The sequence below is a fragment of the Nerophis lumbriciformis genome, linkage group LG02 (assembly GCF_033978685.3).
Source record: "Nerophis lumbriciformis linkage group LG02, RoL_Nlum_v2.1, whole genome shotgun sequence".
Taxonomy (NCBI): Eukaryota; Metazoa; Chordata; class Actinopteri; order Syngnathiformes; family Syngnathidae; genus Nerophis; species Nerophis lumbriciformis.
Genome location: NC_084549.2, coordinates 13,542,459 through 13,563,511, shown reverse-complemented (window position 1 = coordinate 13,563,511; position 21,053 = coordinate 13,542,459). Strand labels below are relative to the sequence as shown.

At 38.7% G+C, this 21,053-nt stretch overlaps 1 protein-coding gene across 2 annotated transcripts in view; it reads left to right on the top strand.

The window, feature by feature from the left end:
• Nucleotides 1-21,053, top strand: part of mark1 (MAP/microtubule affinity-regulating kinase 1) — a 142,938-nt gene that overhangs the window by 107,379 nt on the left and 14,506 nt on the right. The window contains exons 5-13 of one of the 2 annotated variants that reach the window (XM_061939736.1): nucleotides 141-206; nucleotides 319-389; nucleotides 620-676; nucleotides 756-992; nucleotides 7,812-7,931; nucleotides 8,248-8,347; nucleotides 11,443-11,555; nucleotides 14,273-14,492; nucleotides 19,752-19,933. In XM_061939736.1, the coding sequence (XP_061795720.1) occupies nucleotides 141-206; nucleotides 319-389; nucleotides 620-676; nucleotides 756-992; nucleotides 7,812-7,931; nucleotides 8,248-8,347; nucleotides 11,443-11,555; nucleotides 14,273-14,492; nucleotides 19,752-19,933 (1,166 nt within the window). The remainder of the gene's footprint in view (nucleotides 1-140; nucleotides 207-318; nucleotides 390-619; nucleotides 677-755; nucleotides 993-7,811; nucleotides 7,932-8,247; nucleotides 8,348-11,442; nucleotides 11,556-14,272; nucleotides 14,493-19,751; nucleotides 19,934-21,053) is intronic. The other variant, XM_061939819.1, reaches the window with a different exon arrangement.

Genomic DNA, 21,053 nt, shown 5'->3' with positions numbered 1-21,053 from the left:
TAATTTTTTTTTTTTAATGTTCTTATATTATACTTCTTTTTGCATCTATTGAATGTGAACATGCATTTAAGTGGCAGGGGAAAGTGTTAGAAACATAATGGGTAAACTATTTTCATTTGTTTCCTTTATTTTTTCTGCAGTCAAATTATTTGAGGTGATTGAAACAGAGAAGACACTCTACTTAGTGATGGAGTACGCCAGTGGTGGTGAGTGACATTTTGTTGACTTTGCCAGTGTGCCCCCGTTATATTTGATACGACTACAGTACACTCCTACAAGTAAACGCATTCCAAATGTCCTCTCTGCTGTGTGCTCCAGGTGAGGTCTTTGACTACCTGGTGGCCCACGGTAGGATGAAGGAGAAGGAGGCCAGGGCCAAGTTCAGGCAGGTGAGTCATCATGGGCATGAGTGGCGTCATGCACCAAGATCAAGCTGTGTCACTGACTGCGGAGGAAAGGTAGAGCGTGGCCTCCTCACACACTGCAGCTGCTGTGCTGACACCCAGTGGTGCCTCAGCAATATTGATGTAGACTCGACACTGAGCGGCAAACAATGAACCTGCATTTTTCTCCTGTATAGTGCTCTGTATATAAGATCGAATATATGTTTGGGTTTTAGATTGTGTCTGCTGTGCAGTATTGCCACCAGAGGAGGATAGTTCACAGGGATCTAAAGGTGCAAACCATCATTTGAAGCATGCTTTTACGACAATTAGCGTGCGTACTAATGAACATCCCGTCCTTCTGACCCACAGGCCGAGAACCTGCTTTTGGACGCTGACATGAACATCAAGATAGCCGACTTTGGCTTCAGCAATGAGTTCACTGTAGGCAGCAAGTTGGACACCTTCTGTGGTTCTCCGCCCTACGCTGCCCCTGAACTTTTCCAGGGAAAGAAGTACGATGGCCCCGAGGTGGACGTGTGGAGCCTCGGGGTCATCCTCTACACGCTGGTCAGCGGATCCCTGCCCTTCGACGGACAGAACCTAAAGGTGTGGTGAGGCTGTGGGATGAGTCGTTTTGCTAATCATCATTCATACCTAACGTCCACAATTATATTTGAATAATGTTCATGTTTTATATTGCTTGGATTCCGTCACGTGACTTCTTCCCGGAAATGAAAAGCAGTGGTGGTCAACCAAACCAAGATGGAGTACTAAAGAGGCTTAAATATTTCTGCAATATACAAAACCCAAAACCAGTGAAGTAGAAACGTTGTTTAAATCGTAACTAAAAACAAAATACAATGATTTGCAAATCCTTTTCAACTTATATTCTGAGTAGACCAATTTTTGAAGCTTTTCAGTTGGAATTCTTTCCCATTCTTGCTTGATGTACAGCTTAAGTTGTTCAACAGTCCGGGGTCTCCGTTGTGGTATTTTAGGCTTCATATTGCGCCACACATTTTCAAAGGGAGACAGGTCTGGACTACAGGCAGGCCAGTCTAGCACCCGCACTCTTTTACTATGAAGCCACACTGTTGTAACACGTGGCTTGGCATTGTCTTGCTGAAATAAGCAGGGGCGTCCATGATAACGTTCCTTGGATGGCAACATATGTCGCTCCAAAACCTGTATGCACCTTTCAGCATTAATGGTGCCTTCACAGATGTGTAAGTTACCCATGCCTTGGGCACTAATACACCCCCATACTATCACAGAGGCTGGCTTTTCAACTTTGCGCCTATAACAATCCGGATGGTTCTTTTCCTCTTTGTTCCGGAGGACACGACGGCCACAGTTTCCAAAAACAATTTGAAATGTGGACTCGTCAGACCACAGAACACTTTTCCGCCTTGCATCAGTCCATCTTAAATGAGCTCGAGCCCAGCGAAGCCAGCGGCGTTTCTGGGTGTTGTTGATAAATGGCTTTCACTTTGCATAGTAGAGTTTTAACTAGCACTTACAGATGTAGCGACGAACTGTAGTTACTAGTGGTTTTCTGAAGTGTTCCTGAGCCCATGTGGTGATATCCTTTTCACACCGATGTCGCTTTTTGATGCAGTACCGCCTGAGGGATCGAAGGTCCAAACTCGTGCGTTCTTCAACTCTGCTCCCTTGGACTGGAGTGTGAGCTGCATGCTTTTCTCCTCGTCGTTTCCACAAATATTGGACTTTTTCCGCCCTTTTCGATTACCTCTCAAGAAACTCGGAGAAACGTTTATCCTTTATACGATTTTAAATGATTCGCACAGCCAAAAACAACACAAGCACAGGCTATTTTTTCTTCAGAAAAGGCTAAATGGCGCCTCGTGCCCTTTGAGAATAGAGTTAGCTTGACCACCACGTATATTTTAATGGGCGGGAAATGAGTAAAATCCAAACAATACAACCATGTGACAAAATTAGGACACACCAATTTTCTAGTCTTGACTCATTGCACACAAAAGGATGAATCATTCACAAACCATTGATCATTTGTCTATATTGATTATAAAACTTTGAGGGTGTCTATATTACATGTTTTCTAGCATGTCTTACAAAGCATTTTGAGCACAGCCCATATTATTTAACTTACCGTATTTTTCGGAGTATAAGTCGCACCTGCCGAAAATGCATAATAAAGAAGGAAAAAAACATATAAGTCGCAATGGAACCCAAACTATGAAAAAAACTGTGACTTATAGTCCGAAAAATACGGTAATTGTTTTGGGGGACAAATTTCCAGAATCCAATCTAAGGCCTTCACTATTAGTCCTACTTTGTATATTCCGTGGAACCAGCTTTCTCTGCAGTAGACATTTAAATTTGGTCTGTTTTGTCGGAGTTACAGGAGCGCTTGGCTGTTTTTTAAGGCCTTTCTACAAAAAAAAAGCTAGCCAAAGATTATCTCCATGACAGCACTCTAGCGTTTTTAAGAATCTGCTGCAAATATGTGAGTCACAAGTTCTTTTTACTGACATCGCGGGCCTCCAGTTGAATAGCCCAAATGATGAAAAGAGAGGACCTAAAATGAAACCTTGAGGAAAACTACTTGTGTAACCAAAGAAGCTGAACAGATGACTACTGACCGCATCTGAAGTAAACAAGCTTTGTGGCAACAACCTAGTAACATATAATACATTACGAAAAAAATGTATAACTCTCGAAAAAGAGAGCACTTAGAATGGTGCTTTGAGGAACGCCTCAGTTGTTCTAGAACAGGGGTCGGCAACCTTTACCAGTCAAAGAGCCATTTTGACCAGTTTCACAAATTATAGAAAACAATGGGAGCCGCAAAAATGTTTTGAAATTTTAAATGAAATAACACTCCATACAATTTTTTTTTTTGCTTTGTGCTATGTATGAACCAAGGGTCTCAGACACGCTGCCCACACCTTTATGTGGAATTTGAAAGCTGGTGCGGCACGCGGGTTTTAAATGAATGGCGCTTGTCAGCGTCATGCGTGCCGTGATGGTACAGTATATAGCACCCACTACAGTCAGCGTACCTGATCAGCCACACGATGTATGGGGCTTCCGCTTGCTCACGTAGGTGACAGCAAGGCATACTTGGTCAACAACCACACAGGTCACACTGACGGTGGTGGTATAAAAAAAAAACTTTAACACTCTTACTAATAATGCACCACACTGTGAACCCACACCAAACAAGAATGACAAACAAATTTCGGGAAAACATCTGCACCGTAACACAACATAAACACAACAGGACAAATACCCAGAATCCCATGCAGCCCTAACTCACCCCCACCAAACCCCGCCCACCTCAACCGACGCAAAGAGAGGGTGGGTTGATGTGTGAGGGAGCAGGGTTGGGGTGGGGGCGGAGTTTGGTGGTAGCAGGGGTGTATAATGTAGCCCGGAAGAGTCAGGGCTGCATGGGATTCTGGGTGTTTGTTCTGTTGTGTTTATGTTGTGTTAAGGTGCAGATGTTCTCCCGAAATGTGTTTGTCATTCTTGTTTGGTTTTGGTTCAAAGTGTGGCGCATTATTAGTAAGAGTGTTAAAGTTGTTTTATATGACCACCGTCAGTGTAACCTGTGTGGCTGTTGAGCAAGTATGCCTTGCTGTCATGTACGTGTGCAAGCAGAAGATGTATATTGCATAACAAGTGTTGGGCTGGCACGCTGTTAATACAGATTGTAGAGGGCGCCAAATGTTGTACCATCATGGCACGCCCTTATTATAGCCATAAGGGTGAAAATCGGTGAATATTAATCCCGGGAGTTTTCTGCGAGAGGCACTGAAATCCGGAAGTCTCACGGGAAAATTGGGGGGTTCAGCAAGTAAGCTGCTGAGCCGCATCAGAGTGATCAAAGAGCCGCATGCGGCTCCGGAGCCGCGGGTTGCCGACCCCTGTTCTAGAAAGATTCAAATGTCAATGCAAGGATCTGCTAATGTGTTCACACTGGTCCAAGTTTGTCGATACAACAAGAAAAAATGTTTGTCACCCAAGTTTTGAATTGAACTCGGGGGCCAGTATGGTGTCATTCCCTGGATTTGACCCCTGTGGGGCCAGTTGAAGAGAACTGCCACTAATGTCATTTATAGTCATGTGAACACAATTTGTGATAACTGTATTAGTAATAGTACTTGAGAGTTTATGGTAAAAATATTGTCTCCTTTCATTTTAACAAATTAATCATATTTTGACAATTTCTCTTATTTCCCCCTCATTGGTTTATAACCATTTTACACAGATTTGTATTAAATTAGGCGTGTCTTCACACCGCAGACTTGGAACAAATTAAATTATTTGGGTTAAACAGTTCCAAATCAAGATAGAGATGCTTGTTTTGTAGTCAAAAATAAATTTGGAGGAAATTAGGAAATTTTCCGTTTGGATGCGTTGTGGTCGTTTACAACCGTTATTTCTATCTATCATAGTTTCTATTCCAGAATGTGTTATTTATTTTGGCTGGCTTCTTGTTGTTCTAGGAAGATGCACTTTTATTGTGCAGGTTGCACACTAAGAATAGTCTAGTTTAGAAGACACAGACAGGTTGCATTTATTGATATCCCCAATGGTTAAAGCTTCAAAATGTATTGCGCACTGCTGCTTGCTCTAAACAGGTATTGCCCGGTTGGAGGATTTATTTGTTTTCCCTTAAGTTTACGTGTAAGGACATGATTCCGTGTTTCCTGAATGAGCAGATTAAGAGTGGAATTTCCTGTTTCTATCATTGGAGTGAGACTACGTTGGAGGTTTACCCACCCTACTTGAATAATGCAGCAACTGTAGAAATGATTCATGAAGCAGCAGCAACCTACAAACAGGAAATATATACTTTAAATTCTTTTTTAGCCCAGTTTGTGTGCAACTTTCTGGTTTGTTTCTAGTTGTGTTAGTATTTGTCAGGGATATTCCCTTTAAACTCTGGTGACAATCTATGCAATTATTTAAATTCCCCTGTTGTGCAATAAATTTATATTTACAAGTCTGTATTACTGTAAATTTGTGGATTATTTCATGTTTTTGGTGTGTTTTGTGGATTATTACTACAATTCAATTTTTTCTAATGCAAGTGGACGAATATGATCAATAATTGGTGGTAGCCACATTTGCATTGATTACATATTGTGTGTATATGTACCGATGCATGAGCCGCAAGCATACCGTGGGATTTGACGGTGGATTATTTTGAGTCGTGTTGTTTATTTTTACTAAAGAAGGGGTGGCGATATCATTGATAATTGGTAGCGATCACATTCATTATATAACACACATACAGTACTGTGCCTGTATCTACATGTATGTCTGACTTTGTGGATTATTTTGAGTCATTCTGTTTATTTCTACTGAAGAAGGCAGGCAATATCGTTAATAACTAGGAATTATCCCATTCATTATATGACTTACATACTTCACCTGTATGTGCATGTATGCCTGATTTAGTGGATTATTTTAATCATTCTGTTTATTTCTACTGAAGAAGGCGGGCAATATCATTAATAACTAGGAGCGAACACATTTCTTATATGATTTACATACTTTACCTGTATGTGCATGTATGTCTGATTTAGTGGATTATTTTTAATCGTTCTGTTTATTTCTACTGAAGAAGGCGGGCAATATCGTTAATAACTAGGAATTATCCCATTCATTATATGACTTACATACTTTACCTGTATGTGCATGTATGTCTGATTTAGTGGATTATTTTTTAACTTCATTCCGTTTATTTCAACTGAAGAAGGCGGGCAACATCATTAATAACTAGGAGCGATCACATTTCTTAAATGACTTACATACTTTACCTGTATGTGCATGTATGTCTGATTTAGTGGATTATTTTTTAATCATTCTGTTTATTTCTACTGAAGAAGGCGGGCAATATCATTAATAACTAGGAGTGATCACATTTCTTAAATGACTTACATACTTTACCTGTATGTCTGATTTAGTAGATTATTTTTAATCGTTCTGTTTCTTTCTACTGAAGAAGGCGGGCAATATCGTTGATAACTAGGAATTATCACATTCATTATATGACTCACATACTTTACCTGTATGTGCATGTATGTCTGATTTAGTGGATTATTTTTAATCATTCCGTTTATTTCAACTAAAGAAGGCGGGCAACATCATTAATAACTAGGAGCAATCACATTTCTTAAATGACTTACATACTTTACCTGTATGTGCATGTATGCCTGATTTAGTGGATTATTTTAATCATTCTGTTTATTTCTACTGAAGAAGGCAGCAATATCATTAATAACTAGAAGCGATCACATTTCCTATATGACTTACATACTTTACCTGTATGTGCATGTACAGTTTGTCTGATTTAGTGGATTATTTTTAATCATTCCGTTTATTTCTACTGAAGAAGGCGGGCAATATCGTTAATAACTAGGAATTATCACATTCATTATATGACTCACATACTTTACCTGTATGTGCATGTATGTCTGATTTAGTGGATTATTTTTAATCATTATGTTTATTTCTACTGAAGAAGGCAGGCAATATCTAATAACTAGCAATGATCACATTCATTATATGACTCACATACTTCACCTGTATGTGCATGTATGTCTGATTTAGTGGATTATTTTTTAATCATTCTGTTTCTTTCTACTGAAGAAAGCAGGCAATATCATTAATAACTAGGAGCGATCACATTTCTTATATGATTTACATACTTTATCTGTATGTGCATGTATGTCTGATTTAGTGGATTATTTTTAATTGTTCCGTTTCTTTCTACTGAAGAAGGCGCCGAAATCATTAATAACTAGGAATGATCACATTCATTATATGAGTCTCATACTTTACCTGTATGTGAATGTATGTCTGCATTATTTTGAGTTGTTTTATTTGTTTCTATAATGCATGGTGGCAGATATGATTAATAACTGGTGGTAGGAGTGTTTGAATCGATTATTTCACATGTACAGTTGCACGTGTTCATGTCCTCGTGCATGAGCAAGCGTAGCCTGGGCTTTATGGATTATCTCAGGTTTTTCTATTTATTTTTTTTATGCATGGTGGCGGTTCTCATTGATAACTGGCGTTAGGAGCAATTGCATTGATTATAAGGATGTTGCACAATGTGCTTACGTGTTAGCGAGTTTGGTCTCTGTTTTTGTAGATCATTTTGAGTTTTTCCATTCATTCCTATTGCGCAACTCAAATGTGAGGAGCAGTTTCTATTGATTACCCGACACATCTACATTGTGCTCGTGCATGAACGATTCTTCCTAGCCTAGCGTGTATTTTTGAGTACGGATCAAAGCTGTCACACGAGCACATAAACAGGAATTTTCAAACACTTGTCACATTTCATCAGATCAGCTTCTAATTTGTTATTTACCAACGGTGGTCTGACGTCATTGTTGCTAACCCTGTTGCTTCGTTGCGCAGGAGCTGAGAGAAAGGGTCCTGCGGGGAAAGTACCGCATCCCCTTCTACATGTCCACAGACTGTGAAAATCTGCTGAAGAAACTACTGGTGCTCAACCCGGTCAAACGTGGCAGTTTGGAGGTATTCTCCCACACATTTCTTATTTGCATTGTTACTTTTTAGGTCAGGGCGATTTGCTCCATTGGTTCTGATGGCATGGTCACTTGGAGCATGCTTGTTGTGTGTTCACAAACATTATGTTGTTGTCAGTTCAGTCAATACAGCCCACTCCAGAACTGGGCTAAAGCTCCGTACTAATAACAATTGATCAGTTTGTTATTCAGCTATTGCTGTGACTAGACATTTTCAAAAGGGTGTTGCATACAGCCTGGAGTCATGGTTATCCTTCTCTGGAAGTCTGGACTAGTGTAATAAACAACAATTCCTCGTTTGTTAGCAAATCATGAAAGACCACTGGATGAATGTGGGTCACGAGGAAGAGGAGTTGAAGCCGTACATTGAGCCAGAGGCGGACTTCAGTGACTCAACCAGAATAGGTATGTGTGCGCAGTCGCGTCGAAGTGGGGGTTTTGTAAAGTTTGAAGATTTTTTTTCTCTCCTTTTTACAAATTTATTTATTTATTTATGTTTTGTCATAGGAAATTAAAATAGCTGTGAAAGTTCAATAAAAAGGCTGCTTGAATCAAATTAAGAATGTCTAGTCCAGGGGTCGGCAACCCAAAATGTTGAAAGAGCCATATTGGACCGAAAATACAAAAACAAATCTGTCTTGAGCCGCAAAAAATGAAAAGCCATATTACATACAGATAGTGTGTCATGAGATATAAATTGAATTAAGATGACTTAAAGGAAACTAAATGACCTCAAATATAGCTACAAACGAGGCATAATGATGCAATATGTACATATAGCTAGCCTAAATAGCATGTTAGCATTGATTAGCTTGCAGTCATGCAGTGACCAAATATGTCTGATTAGCACTTCACACGAGTCAATAACATCAACAAAACTCACCTTTGTGTATTCATGCACATCGTTAAAAGTTTGGTGGACAAAATGAGACAGAAAAAGAAGTGGCATAAAACACGTCCTAGAAAGTCGGAGAAAGTTATATATGTAAACAAACTACGGTGAGTTCAAGGACCGCCAAAATTAGTAGGACAAAACGGCGCTCGCCAAATACTCGAATCAGTGAGGCATGTTTAATACAAACAGTGTGCTTTATAACAATTAGGGAGGTTTGCGTCATGTTTGTCCTCCTACGGAAACCATATTAAAACAAACAAAAAACATTTTTTACCCTAATCTTTTTCCATTTTTCATACATTTTTGAAAAAGCTCCAGAGAGCCACTAGGGCGGCGCTAAAGAGCCGCATGCGGCTCTAGAGCCGCGGGTTGCCGACCCCTGGTCTAAGACTACCGTATTTTTCAGAGTGTAAGTCGCTCCGGAGTATAAGTCGCTCCGGAGTATAAGTCGCACCGGCCGAAAATGCATAATAAAGAAGGGAAAAAACATATAAGTCACACTGGAGTATAAGTCGCATTTTTTGGGGAAATTTATTTGATAAAAGCCAACACCAAGAATAGACATTTGAAAGGCAATTTAAAATAAATAAAGAATAGTGAACAACAGGCTGAATAAGTGTATGTTATATGACGCATAAATAACCAACTGAGAACGTGCCTGGTATGTTAACGTAACATATTATGGTAAGAGTCATTCAACATTAGAACATGCTATACGTTTACCAAACAGTCTGTCACTCCTAATCGCTAAATCCCATTAAAATCTTATAAGTCTAGTTTCTTACGTGAATGAGCTAAATAATATTATTTGATATTTTACGGTAACGTGTTAATAATTTCACACATAAGTCGCTCCTGAGTATAAGTCGCACCCCAAACTAAAAAAAACAACGATTTATAGTCCCGAAAAATACGGGACCTGCACCCACTATCAAGAATACGACGTGGTTAGTTCCACCTGGTTAGTGGAAAGCCGAGCATTGAACACTTCACTCAACACGGATGTCATAACGTCATCAAAGCGCACCTTTCAGCATTTAGCATTTCAGCATTTGCCACCTGCTCAGTGGCTTTGTGGTTAGAGTGTCTGCCCTGAGATCGGTAGGTCGTGAGTTCAAAGGGTTGGAATTGGGTGTTAAATCACCAAAATGATTCCCGAGCGCGGCCACCGCTGCTGCTCACTGCTCCCCTCGCCTCCCAGAGGGTGGAACAAGGGGATGGGTCAAATGCAGAGAGTAATTTCACCACACCTAGTATGTTTGTGACTATCCGGGGGACTTTAACTTTAATTTACACACAGCACCAACAGTTCGGAAAAAAGATGAAGTAGTAGAAGAAAAGTAAAAAATTATAAATCTATCATCGGAGAAAGTTATGCACAAGTTTCAGTTTTGCGTAACTGGTGCATTCAAAGACCCTTGAATAAAGTTAGAAACAGAGGCATCACTAGTTTTTAAAGACAGGAGATGCACTAATAATATAATCATATTACCGTATTTTTCGGAGTATAAGTCGCTCCGGAGTATAAGTCGCACCGGCCGAAAATGCATAATAAAGAAGGAAAAAAACATATATAAGTCACACTGGAGTATAAGTCGCATTTTTGGGGGAAATTTATTTGATAAAACCCAACACCAAGAATAGACATTTGAAAGGCAATTTAAAATAAATAAAGAATAGTGAACAACAGGCTGAATAAGTGTACGTTATATGAGGCATAAATAACCAACTGAGAACGTGCCTGGTATGTTAACGTAACATATTATGGTAAGAGTCATTCAAATAACTATAACATATAGAACATGCTATACGTTTACCAAAAAATCTGTCACTCTTAATCGCTAAATCCCATTAAAATCTTATAAGTCTAGTTTCTTACGTGAATGAGCTAAATATTATGATTTGATATTTTACGGTAATGTGTTAATAATTCCACACATAAGTCGCTCCTGAGTATAAGTCGCACCCCCGGCCAAACTATGAAAAAAACTGCGACTTATAGTCCGAAAAATACGGTAATAATAATGATGTCTTAATATGATTTGTATTATCCACTGATGATAATTCTTTGCGTATGTATATGCTAATCTCTATTTTACACTCTGAAGTCAAAGGAAACTTGACAGATGTATAATCAATAATGACAGGTTATAAGATTATTTAAATTCATGTTCTGGACACTTTATGTTGAATTTCGTGGCACTTTTTGGTTAAAAAAACAAACAAAAAAAACACTTCTCTAAAGATTTGTTGTAAATATGTTAAATCCAATCTTTAAAAAGACAAAAACTGAATAAAGGTTTTTACATGTGTTTTAGAGAGCTGGTTTCAACCAAATATATGTAATAATAAGTTAAGTGCTTGTAAACATATCAAATGTGTGTTTGTGTGGGGCGCCCACTTTTGGTTCAGGGTGGGATGGGGTCTCTTTAGGAGTCGTGTGTGTGTGTGTGTGTGTGTGTGTGTGTGTGTGTGTGTGTGTGTGTGTGTGTGTGTGTGTGTGTGTGTGTGTGTGTGTGTGTGTGTGTGTGTGTGTGTGTGTGTGTACGTCACTACCATGGTCATCTTGGCAGGGGTATCTGACGTATTGTACTTTTACTGGCAGAGCTCATGGTGACTATGGGCTTCCCTAAAGATGAGATCACGGACTCCTTACAAAACCAGAAGTATGATGATGTCATGGCCACCTACCTGCTGTTGGGAAGAAAAGCACCAGAGGTCAGCTTCTTTCTCACATCCTAACATTGCCGGTATCAAATGCTGAGGATTTGTTAACATTTTGAAAAAGGTCCATCAAATAATGGAATAATAGAAAATAATCTGAAATAATTAGTAACTGTATAGTTTTAAGTAACTTTTCAACACACCTAACTAATTGTAAAAAGACAACTACCGTATTTTCCAGGCTATGGAGAGCACCGGGATATAAGCTGCACCCAACAAATTTTTGAAGAAATAAAATATTTTTTCATATATTAGCTGCATTGGACTATAAGCCGAAGATATATATGTTGTGAAATTAGTTATTTACATTCAAATATTTTGTAAATGTTTATTTACATACCTACGGTGTGTGTAACACAGCAATAAACGGCTGATCAAACACAACAGAAGTCATCGTCCAATCAGCTAAACCAGGGGTGTCAAACTCATTTTAGCTCAGGGGCCGCATGGAAGAAAATCTGTGCACACGCGGGCCGGACTATTAAAATCATGGCATTAAAACAAAAAATAAACACAACTTCAGATTGTTTTCTTTGTCTTACTTTGGCCAAAAATAGAACCAACACATTCTGAAAATATTACAATAAAAATATAGAAAATAATACCGGCAGTGGTAAAGTTTAGATCCATGAAGGAAAGAAGAAAGGGAATGAATGTTTATAACTGAATAAATGTACATATGCATAAAATTGTGTTTTCTTTTGTATTATTTTTTTTTCAATGAATTAAGTAATGTTTATGACAACTAGAGATGTCCGATAATATCCGATATCGGCCGATAAATGCTTTAAAATGTAATATCAGAAATTATCGGTATCGGTTTCAAAATTATCGGTATCGGTTTCAAAGAGTAAAATTTATGACTTTTTAAAACGCCGCTGTGTACACAGACGTAGGTAGAAGTAAAGAGCGCCAATAAACCTTAAAGGCACTTCCTTTGCGTGCCGGACCTGTCACATAATATCTACGGCTTTTCACACACACAAGTGAATGCCATACAGGTCACACTGAGGGTGGCCGTATAAACAACTTTAACACTGTTACAAATATGCGCCACACTGTGAACCCACACCAAACAAGAATGACAAACACATTTCGGGAGAACATCCGCACCGTAACACAACATAAACACAACAGAACAAATACCCAGAACCCCTTGCAGCACTAACTCTTCCGGGACGCTACAATATACAACCCCCGCTATCCTTTAACCAAACCTCCCCGCCCACCTCAACCTCCTCATGCTCTCTCAGGGAGCATGTCCCAAATTCCAAGCTGCTGTTTTGAGGCATGTTAAAAAAAATTATGCACTTTGTGACTTCAATAATAAATATGGCAGTGCCATGTTGGCATTTTTTTCCATAACTTTTGTTGATTTATTTTGGAAAACCTTGTTACATTGTTTAATGCATCCAGCGGGGCATCACAAAAAAATTAGGCATAATAATGTGTTAATATCACGACTGTATATATCGGTATCGGTTGATATCGGAATCGGTAATTAAGACTTGGACAATATCGGAGTATCGGATATCAGCAAAAAAGCCATTATCGGACATTTCTAATGACAACCTTTTTCCAAAACACAATTTAGAATGTGAGATATAACAGGATAAGGCATACATTTATCATTTGTTTTCAAAACGGTTACAAAAAAGTGGGACCCCAAAAATTTACTGTGGGACCCCATTTTTATGACTTGAATTTTGAAATTACCTAGCGCCAACACTGATGGAGTATTGTTGCGTGCAAAACAGCAACAGGCGGCTGCGGCCTGCGGGCCGGTTCTAATACTAATCAAATATCATCCCGGGGGCCATAGATAATTCATTTCCCGCGGGCCTTGACTTTGACACCACTGAGCTGAACAGACTCAATAACTCCACGGTGAGGTTTTGGTGAATTTATTGAGAAATTCACCAAAATAATGCCATTGTAAGTTAATAAAACTTACCCGGTACACAGACACTCGTAAACGTGTTCGCATACTCGCTAATGCTAACGACGCTAGCTTCATTACATTACGAAAGCGCGTACAAATATGCATGAAAACACTCCTACAGACATCACACATGGGATGGTTTAGTATGACTAGATTAGTACCGTATTTTTCGGAGTATAAGTCGCACCGGAGTATAAGTCGCACCTTCCGAAAATGCATAATAAAGAAGGAAAAAAAACATATAAATCGCACTGGCACGGCCAAACTATGAAAAAAACTGCGACTTATAGTCCGAAAAATACGGTAATATTGTAAAATATACAAACATTGCTTGGAGTGTTAAATGATAAAAACGCTACGATCGCTTATTTCCGGTTTCCGTCATCTAAACAGGAAGTACATTTACAACCTGCGAAACCTGCAGTGAGAAAAAAAAAAAACAATAACACCATTTCAGTCCTCTGCTTGGGTTTAATGCAAACTTTTGAAGACAAAACATTAGGGGCAAGAGCAGAAAAAAAATCTATTAATTAGCCGCTCCGTTTTATAAGTCGCAGGGTTGAAAATCTAGGAAAAAAATAGCGGCTGATTGTCTGGAATTTACAGTATATAAAACTAAAATACAATAAAATTACTCTTTGTTTGACATGCGATATATGTGTGGCATTTAAGGAAATTGTGAGCGTCACAGTTTTTGATATTCTTGTGTATGTGCCTGGCCATGTTGTACTGAGCAACAATGTGATCCCTCTTCTCTCTCCACGCCCAGTTTGAGGGGAGCGAGCCCCTGACCAACAGCGTCCTGGCTCAGCGGCAGCGGCCGACCAGCGACATCAACAACGGCTCTAGTATTTCTCCCGCCCACCCCAAAGTCACGCGCAGCATCTCGGCCAATCAGAAGCAGCGCCGCTACAGTGATCATGGTGGGGATGATGATGATGGTGGTGGTGGTGGTGGTGGTGGTGGTGGTGGTGTCGTAGAGAAGCTAAGTAAATTAACACCGTCCTCTCTCGGCTCTGAGAGTGCTGCTGGCTGCTGTGTAGGGGGAAGTTGCTCTTATTTATTACAAAAGTCCATTATTTGTTTTGTTTCCATTGATATTTATATTATTGTTGTATCATCCCACCCAGACACTCCATTAGTGTTCATGTATGTCAAGTGTTTACCCGCCTGCTTTAAATTGAATTAAGTTGCAGCTTCCTCCTATGTCATTGTGGGACCCTTGTGTCTGGCGCCATCTGCTGGCTGGCTGCTTTCTCGCAGCTCCCTCAGGGGCAGCACCTCACAGCATGAGTCGTGAACAGCTTTGCTTAATTGGCATTCAGTATGACATGTAAATTGTGGCTTTTAATGGCTTTGCTCGATGTAGTTTTTTTAATTTAGACAATGGGCCTCATTCACCAGTTAAGACAGGTTATGAAGTCTGTTTTGTTCAGAAATCCATTAGTAAACATGTAGAAGATAATCCTAGCAAAGGTTAACCTTCATTTAAACACACAAACACGATGGAAAAGCTGTTTACAGTTGATATTAGAGTTACATATCAAAGTTTCATTTGATAAGTGAAACTTGACCAGGGTTGTAGAGCCTTGTGATATCTCCTAAACGATCAGTCAATATAATAAGAAACATTTGAATGTAATGGAATAAATGTTATGTATTTTATATTGTTAGTATTATTATACCGTATTTTCCGCCCTATAAGGCGCACCGGATTATAAAGCGCACCTTCAATGAATGGCCTATTTTAAAACTTTGTTCATATATAAGGCGCACCGCATTATAAGGCGCATAGAATAGACGCTACAGTAGAGGCTGGGGTTACTTTATGCATCCCATAGTTGCGAGACCTGTTGTGGCTCAATATTGGTCCATATATAAGGCGCACTGTAAGCTTTTGAGAACATTTGAGGTTTTTAGGTGCGCCTTATAGTGCGGAAAAATACGGTAATATGTATCAAAGGAGAAAACAACAATTTTATTGTACCACAACATGTTATGAGGATTTATGTTAATTAAAAATCATATCCAGTAATAATAGAAAGGTCTGTCACACCATATAATATTTTTACTAACTGTTTTAAGTCTCATTTTACACACCCTACACTGCAAAAAGTCAGTGTTCAAAAACAAGAAAAGAAAATACAAAAATTAGGGGTATTTTATTTGAACTAAGCAAAATTATCTGCCAATGGAACAAGAAAATTTGTCTTGTCAAGACTTTCCAAAACAAGTAAAATTAAAGCTGCAAGCAGCGATGGACGGGACCGACTTTGACGGCACATAAAATCCAAACCGGAGCAGTAATGAAAACTCTTTGGTCAACTTTTAATCAGAAGGGTTCAATCTCTCTCCTGTGCTAGTTTGAAGCCGACACGACAAACGCGCTCAGAGGAGATAATGTTTGAGAAAAGGTGACCGGTTTTTACAAAACCTTTGTTTTGAAGGGGGAATAGCAAACTTCCTGTTGATTTTTGCTGGGGGTTGTCAACATATGAAATGTAGGTCTAAGTGAGACCTACATAGAGGTTTTTGTTTCTCTAAGACATTCCTACTGGAAGTTACAGGCAGTTCTGTCTGAGTTTTCTTCCTAGGAGCAGTTGTGTCTGTGTTTTCTTCCTCGGGGGCGCTAGAGCGCAATTTTGAGTTTTGGGGTTGGGTTTTTTTTTTTTATTAGATCGCAATTTTTGCCAGTCCTGATGTGTGTGTCCAGTTTGGTTAGTTTTGAAGCATGTTAAGGGGGTCAAATTACAGTTCAAATAGGCAAAAGTGACTGTTTTTAGTAAACGTTTGTTTTGAAGGGGGAATTGCCAACTTCCTGTTGATTTTTGCTGAAGGATGTCAATGTATGAAATCTAGGTCTAAGTCAGACCTACATAGAGGTTTTTGTTTCATGTCTTTACGACATTCCTCCCGGAAGTTACTAGAAGTTTTGTCTGTGTTTCTTCCTAGGGGGCGCTAGAGCGCAGTTTTGGTTTTTTTTTATTTTTTATTAGATGCCAATTTTCTCTAGTCCTGATGTTTGTGTCAAATATGGTGAGTTTTGAAGCATGTTAAGGGGGTCAAATTACAGCTCAAAGAGGCGGCGCAATAATAATAATAAAACCTTACAATTACAATAGGGTCCTCTGTCCCAAAGGGACATTGCGGTCCCTAATTAGCTAACCTCAATGAACCCAAAAATACCTTAAAATAAGTGTATTCTCACTAATAACAACTGTACTGCTATACGAGTACGTATTTTCTATTGTTTAATTGACAATAAAACAGCAAAGTCCATTTGGCTGTCATCTGTTTTAATATAAGACACAATTGTGTCAAAGTCTTGATTTTTTTTTTCATGCTTGAAATAAGAAATTATTACTTTAAAAAAGTACTTTTATACTTGTGAGTGTTGATGACACAGCTTTGCTACAGTTGATATTCTAGTTTCAAGCATGTTTTACTCAATATAGGTCATACAATCTCAGCAACAAGCTGTAATATTTTACTGCGATCATTTAGGACCAAAACCCTTAAAACAAGTAAAACACTCTAACATAAAATCTGCTTAGTGAGAAGAATTATCTTATCAGACAGAACATAAGCAAATATCACCCTTATTTGAGATATTTAATCTTACTTAGATTTCAGTTTTTGCAGTGTATAGGTGCACAGAAAAAAGTGCTGACAAAATATAACATAAAAAGACTAGCTTTAGTTAATTTTACGTGATAAGACATCTTTAATTAAGATTTGTATATTTAGAAATTAGCAGGAATTTTAATCTAGAAATAGGCATTATTATAAAACTTGCGTTCCTCAAATTAAGCGTCCTCGGGATGTTGCGTACTCTTTCAACACGATTTTCTATGTGGGGAAAACCAAAATGTCTTGTTTGAATAGTTATTTTCTCAATGTTAACATTTTAAAACTAGAATAGACTAGGGATGTCCCGATCCGATATTTGGTTCGGATCGGCTGCCGATATTTGCCAAAAATTGCGTATCGGCAAGGCATGGGAAAATGCCGATCCAGATCCAGTTTAAAAAAAAACTCCGGTCCGTGTTTTCCAACGCACCGATTTAAATAATACATTCCACTTTTCTGCTGCTCCGTAAGTTCCGTTCCGCATTTTCCAGCACACCTTCAACACATCCACAGGTCTGTGAATTCTCACGCAGTTGCTTTTAGCTGCTGGCATTACACGACAGGCTCTTCTCACTCTTTCCTGTGTCTCCCTCTCACAGACAGCAAGTGCACCTTCTTACACACGTCACATACTGTCGCGTCATACGTCACATACTGTCACGTCATACGTCACATACGTATACGTCCTCCCTGAGCAGAGAGGTAGCAGCATGGCTAACGTTAGCTGTGATGCTAGCGCAGCCGTGCGAGCAACGCTCCCTCTAAGGTGCTCGCCTGTGCAATTGCGCGCTGTTTAAGCGTCCTCTGCGCTTAGCAAATCTATGCCACGCACAAAATCAAATAAAAAAATAAGCGCATAACAATTTTTGACACACGGACACGACAGAGAAAACAGTTTTCGTCATCATTGTTCAAATATTGTGACGTCTGTCGAGACGCTTATCTCCATTCGGTGCCACACGCACACACCATCAAAATGCCGAGGCAAAAATTTCCACATCAACACCGTATGAAAAAATTAGTGATTTTTTTAGTTGTGATTTCCTTCTCTGCATGAACGTTTAAAAGTAGCATATATTAATGCAGTATGAAGAAGAATGTTTTAATGTAGACATGCAAGCCTTGAAAGAAAATTTTGAAAATCAAGACTACATTTCCTGCAAATGGGTGCATTTCTACCCTATATTTTAACTTTAGATTTATTCTCATATCAAACTCTTTTGGCTGTCTTTTTGACACTTACATCCGGCGCCCCCCTCCACACCCTGGATTATAAATAATGTAAATAATTCAATGTGATTATCTTGTGTGATGACTGTATTATGATGATAGTATATATCTGATAGTATATATCTGTATCATGAATCAATTTAAGTGGACCTCGACTTAAACAAGTTGAAAAACTTATTCGGGTGTTACCATTTAGTGGTCAATTGTACGGAATATGTACTTCACTGTGCAACCTACTAATAAAAGTCTCAATCAATCAATCAAAACACATAGAATCATCATACTGATGTGATTATATGCATCAAGTGTTCATTCAAGGCTAAGGCAAAATATCGAGATATATATTGTGTATCGCAATATGGCCTTAGAATATCGCAATATTAAAAAAAAGGCCATATCGCCCAGCCCTAGTTCAATGATGCCATTTCTGTTTGTCATGTATAATTTTGTCTATTTTGTGTTTATCATTGAATAAACAGGTCAGTTTCTTGTTACCAACCATTGTGTATTATTCAGACTCCCCTAATTCAGCTGGCTAGTTGTTATCAAGAGTACTAAAACCTTTTTCAACATGATTCTGACAACTAAATAGGCTAAATAACTTTAAACTTTAATACATGCTCGGATAGGCCAGTATTGGTCAGTATCGGCATCGGTCAGTATCGGTATCGGATCGGAAATGCAAAAACAATATCGGTATCGGATCGGAAGTGCAAAAACCTGGATCGGGACATCCCTAGAATAGACACAATATAATTATGTTAAAATTAAGTTTGTGATGTAAAGTCAATGACTAAAAATAAGTAAAATAGCTCTTTGTAGAAATTACATTTTTAACCTTGGCAAGTGGCAAATAATTTGCCGTGTAAAAAAGAATTCAGTGGCTGTATAAGACAAGTATATAAAACTAAAATAGAACAAAAGTAGCATTGGAGGAAGTGGAGAGGGAGATTTGCAATGACTACATAAGACTAAAATGAGCTAAAATTACTGTGGTGAGGGAGATTGGCATTACTCTTATCAATGTATCATTAATATGTATCATTTCCAAGTATTGCCATCATTAGTCAATACGTTTTACGTGCAAAAAAATAATTCTAAGATGAAGGAAGTGCATGCTGAAATATATTTGTATCATTCAGTGGGATGGAATCATGTATTTAGTCTATCTGGAGGAAGATGCACAAGTGATGAAGTGTGGGAAAAGTGAGGTATCAGGACTGGACCAGCACCAACGGAGTGGGAGGATTTATTATTAGAGACACGGAGCAGCCGGTACCTTCCAACAGAAGTACCCAGTGAATGAGGCCCAGTGTCCAAACCCATTAATTATATTTTGGTTTGTTGTTTATTTAGCAAAAATGATTGTCTATGTATGATTCTCTTAGTGGGCCCGTCTGTGCCGCCGGCGGTGTCGTACACGCGGCGTGGCCAGGCGCTGAGCGTGGAGAGTGACCACCGGGAGGAGTGGGACGGAGCTCGTCGGCTGGAGCTGAGCACTTCCAAGGGAGATGTTCCTGCCTCGCCACTGGGAGTACAGGAGAGGAAGAAAACAACAAGTAGTGTCGGGGTAAGCACTTGCAATCCAGACAATCTGTTCCAGGCTAACACTGTCACCGTTATAAAACCTTTATTAACAATGCGAGTAATGTCGGGAGGAATGTGTTTTCATTTTATTTTTTTCATTTATTTTTTTATTTCAGGCAATTGACAAAACATAATAATATAAATAAATATAGTGCATGATTTTCCAGTTTTGCCTGAAAGGGATTGGGAAGAAGATAATTTATTTAATCCCACCCCCAGTTCTCCATTCAGTGATTATTCACATGAGTTTCACTCTTTGTTCAAAGATTATAAAACAGATGTTCTATCATAGTTACACTGTAACAATAATTTGTATCAACAATGTAGGAATAATGAATATGCCAACAATGGTAATAGACAACATAGCAATAATGGCAGAGGTGGGACCAAGTCATTGTTTTGCAAGTCACAAGTAAGTCTCAAGTCTTTGCCCTCAAGTCCGAGTCAAGTCCCGAGTCAAGACAGGCAAGCCCCGAGTCAAGTCCAAAGTCAAGACTGGAAAGTCTCAAGTCAAGTCCTAAGTCCTGCATTTTGAGTTTCGAGTCCTTTCAAGTCCTTTTAACCACAGACTAATATATTAACACAGATTGTGTATGCTTTTCAAACGCTGTATTTATTTATTAAAACAAGTGCATTTTAAATTGCAGGAAAGAAAATTGTGCTGACATTGCACTTTATAATAGCACTATTAACCAGTCATTTTAAACATTAACTCATTCCTTTACAGAACAAACACATTAAAAAATAAAGTGCAAATGTACTTATTTGTACAAAAGTGTTAACATTGAAAAAACATGACATATACGTGAACATAACAAAAAAGTTGTACTTTTTATATGTCAGGGCCCTATGCTGCATTGCATTTGCAAAAGACCAAATTAGCCAAGAGTCTGTCAGTCATTTGTGCACGATGGGGGCATAGTATTTATTTTACCTTTATTTTACTATTTTTGTCTTTTTTTAGGTGGCTAAAATACGCGGTGCTGCTGACCGCCGTCTAACGTTACGTGTGATATATTGACTAACGTAACCCTGCTTGAAAAAAATCACTGAACAAAAAGTATGAATAAGGTAGTGAACTGCAACAGATTCCCGTGTTTGCA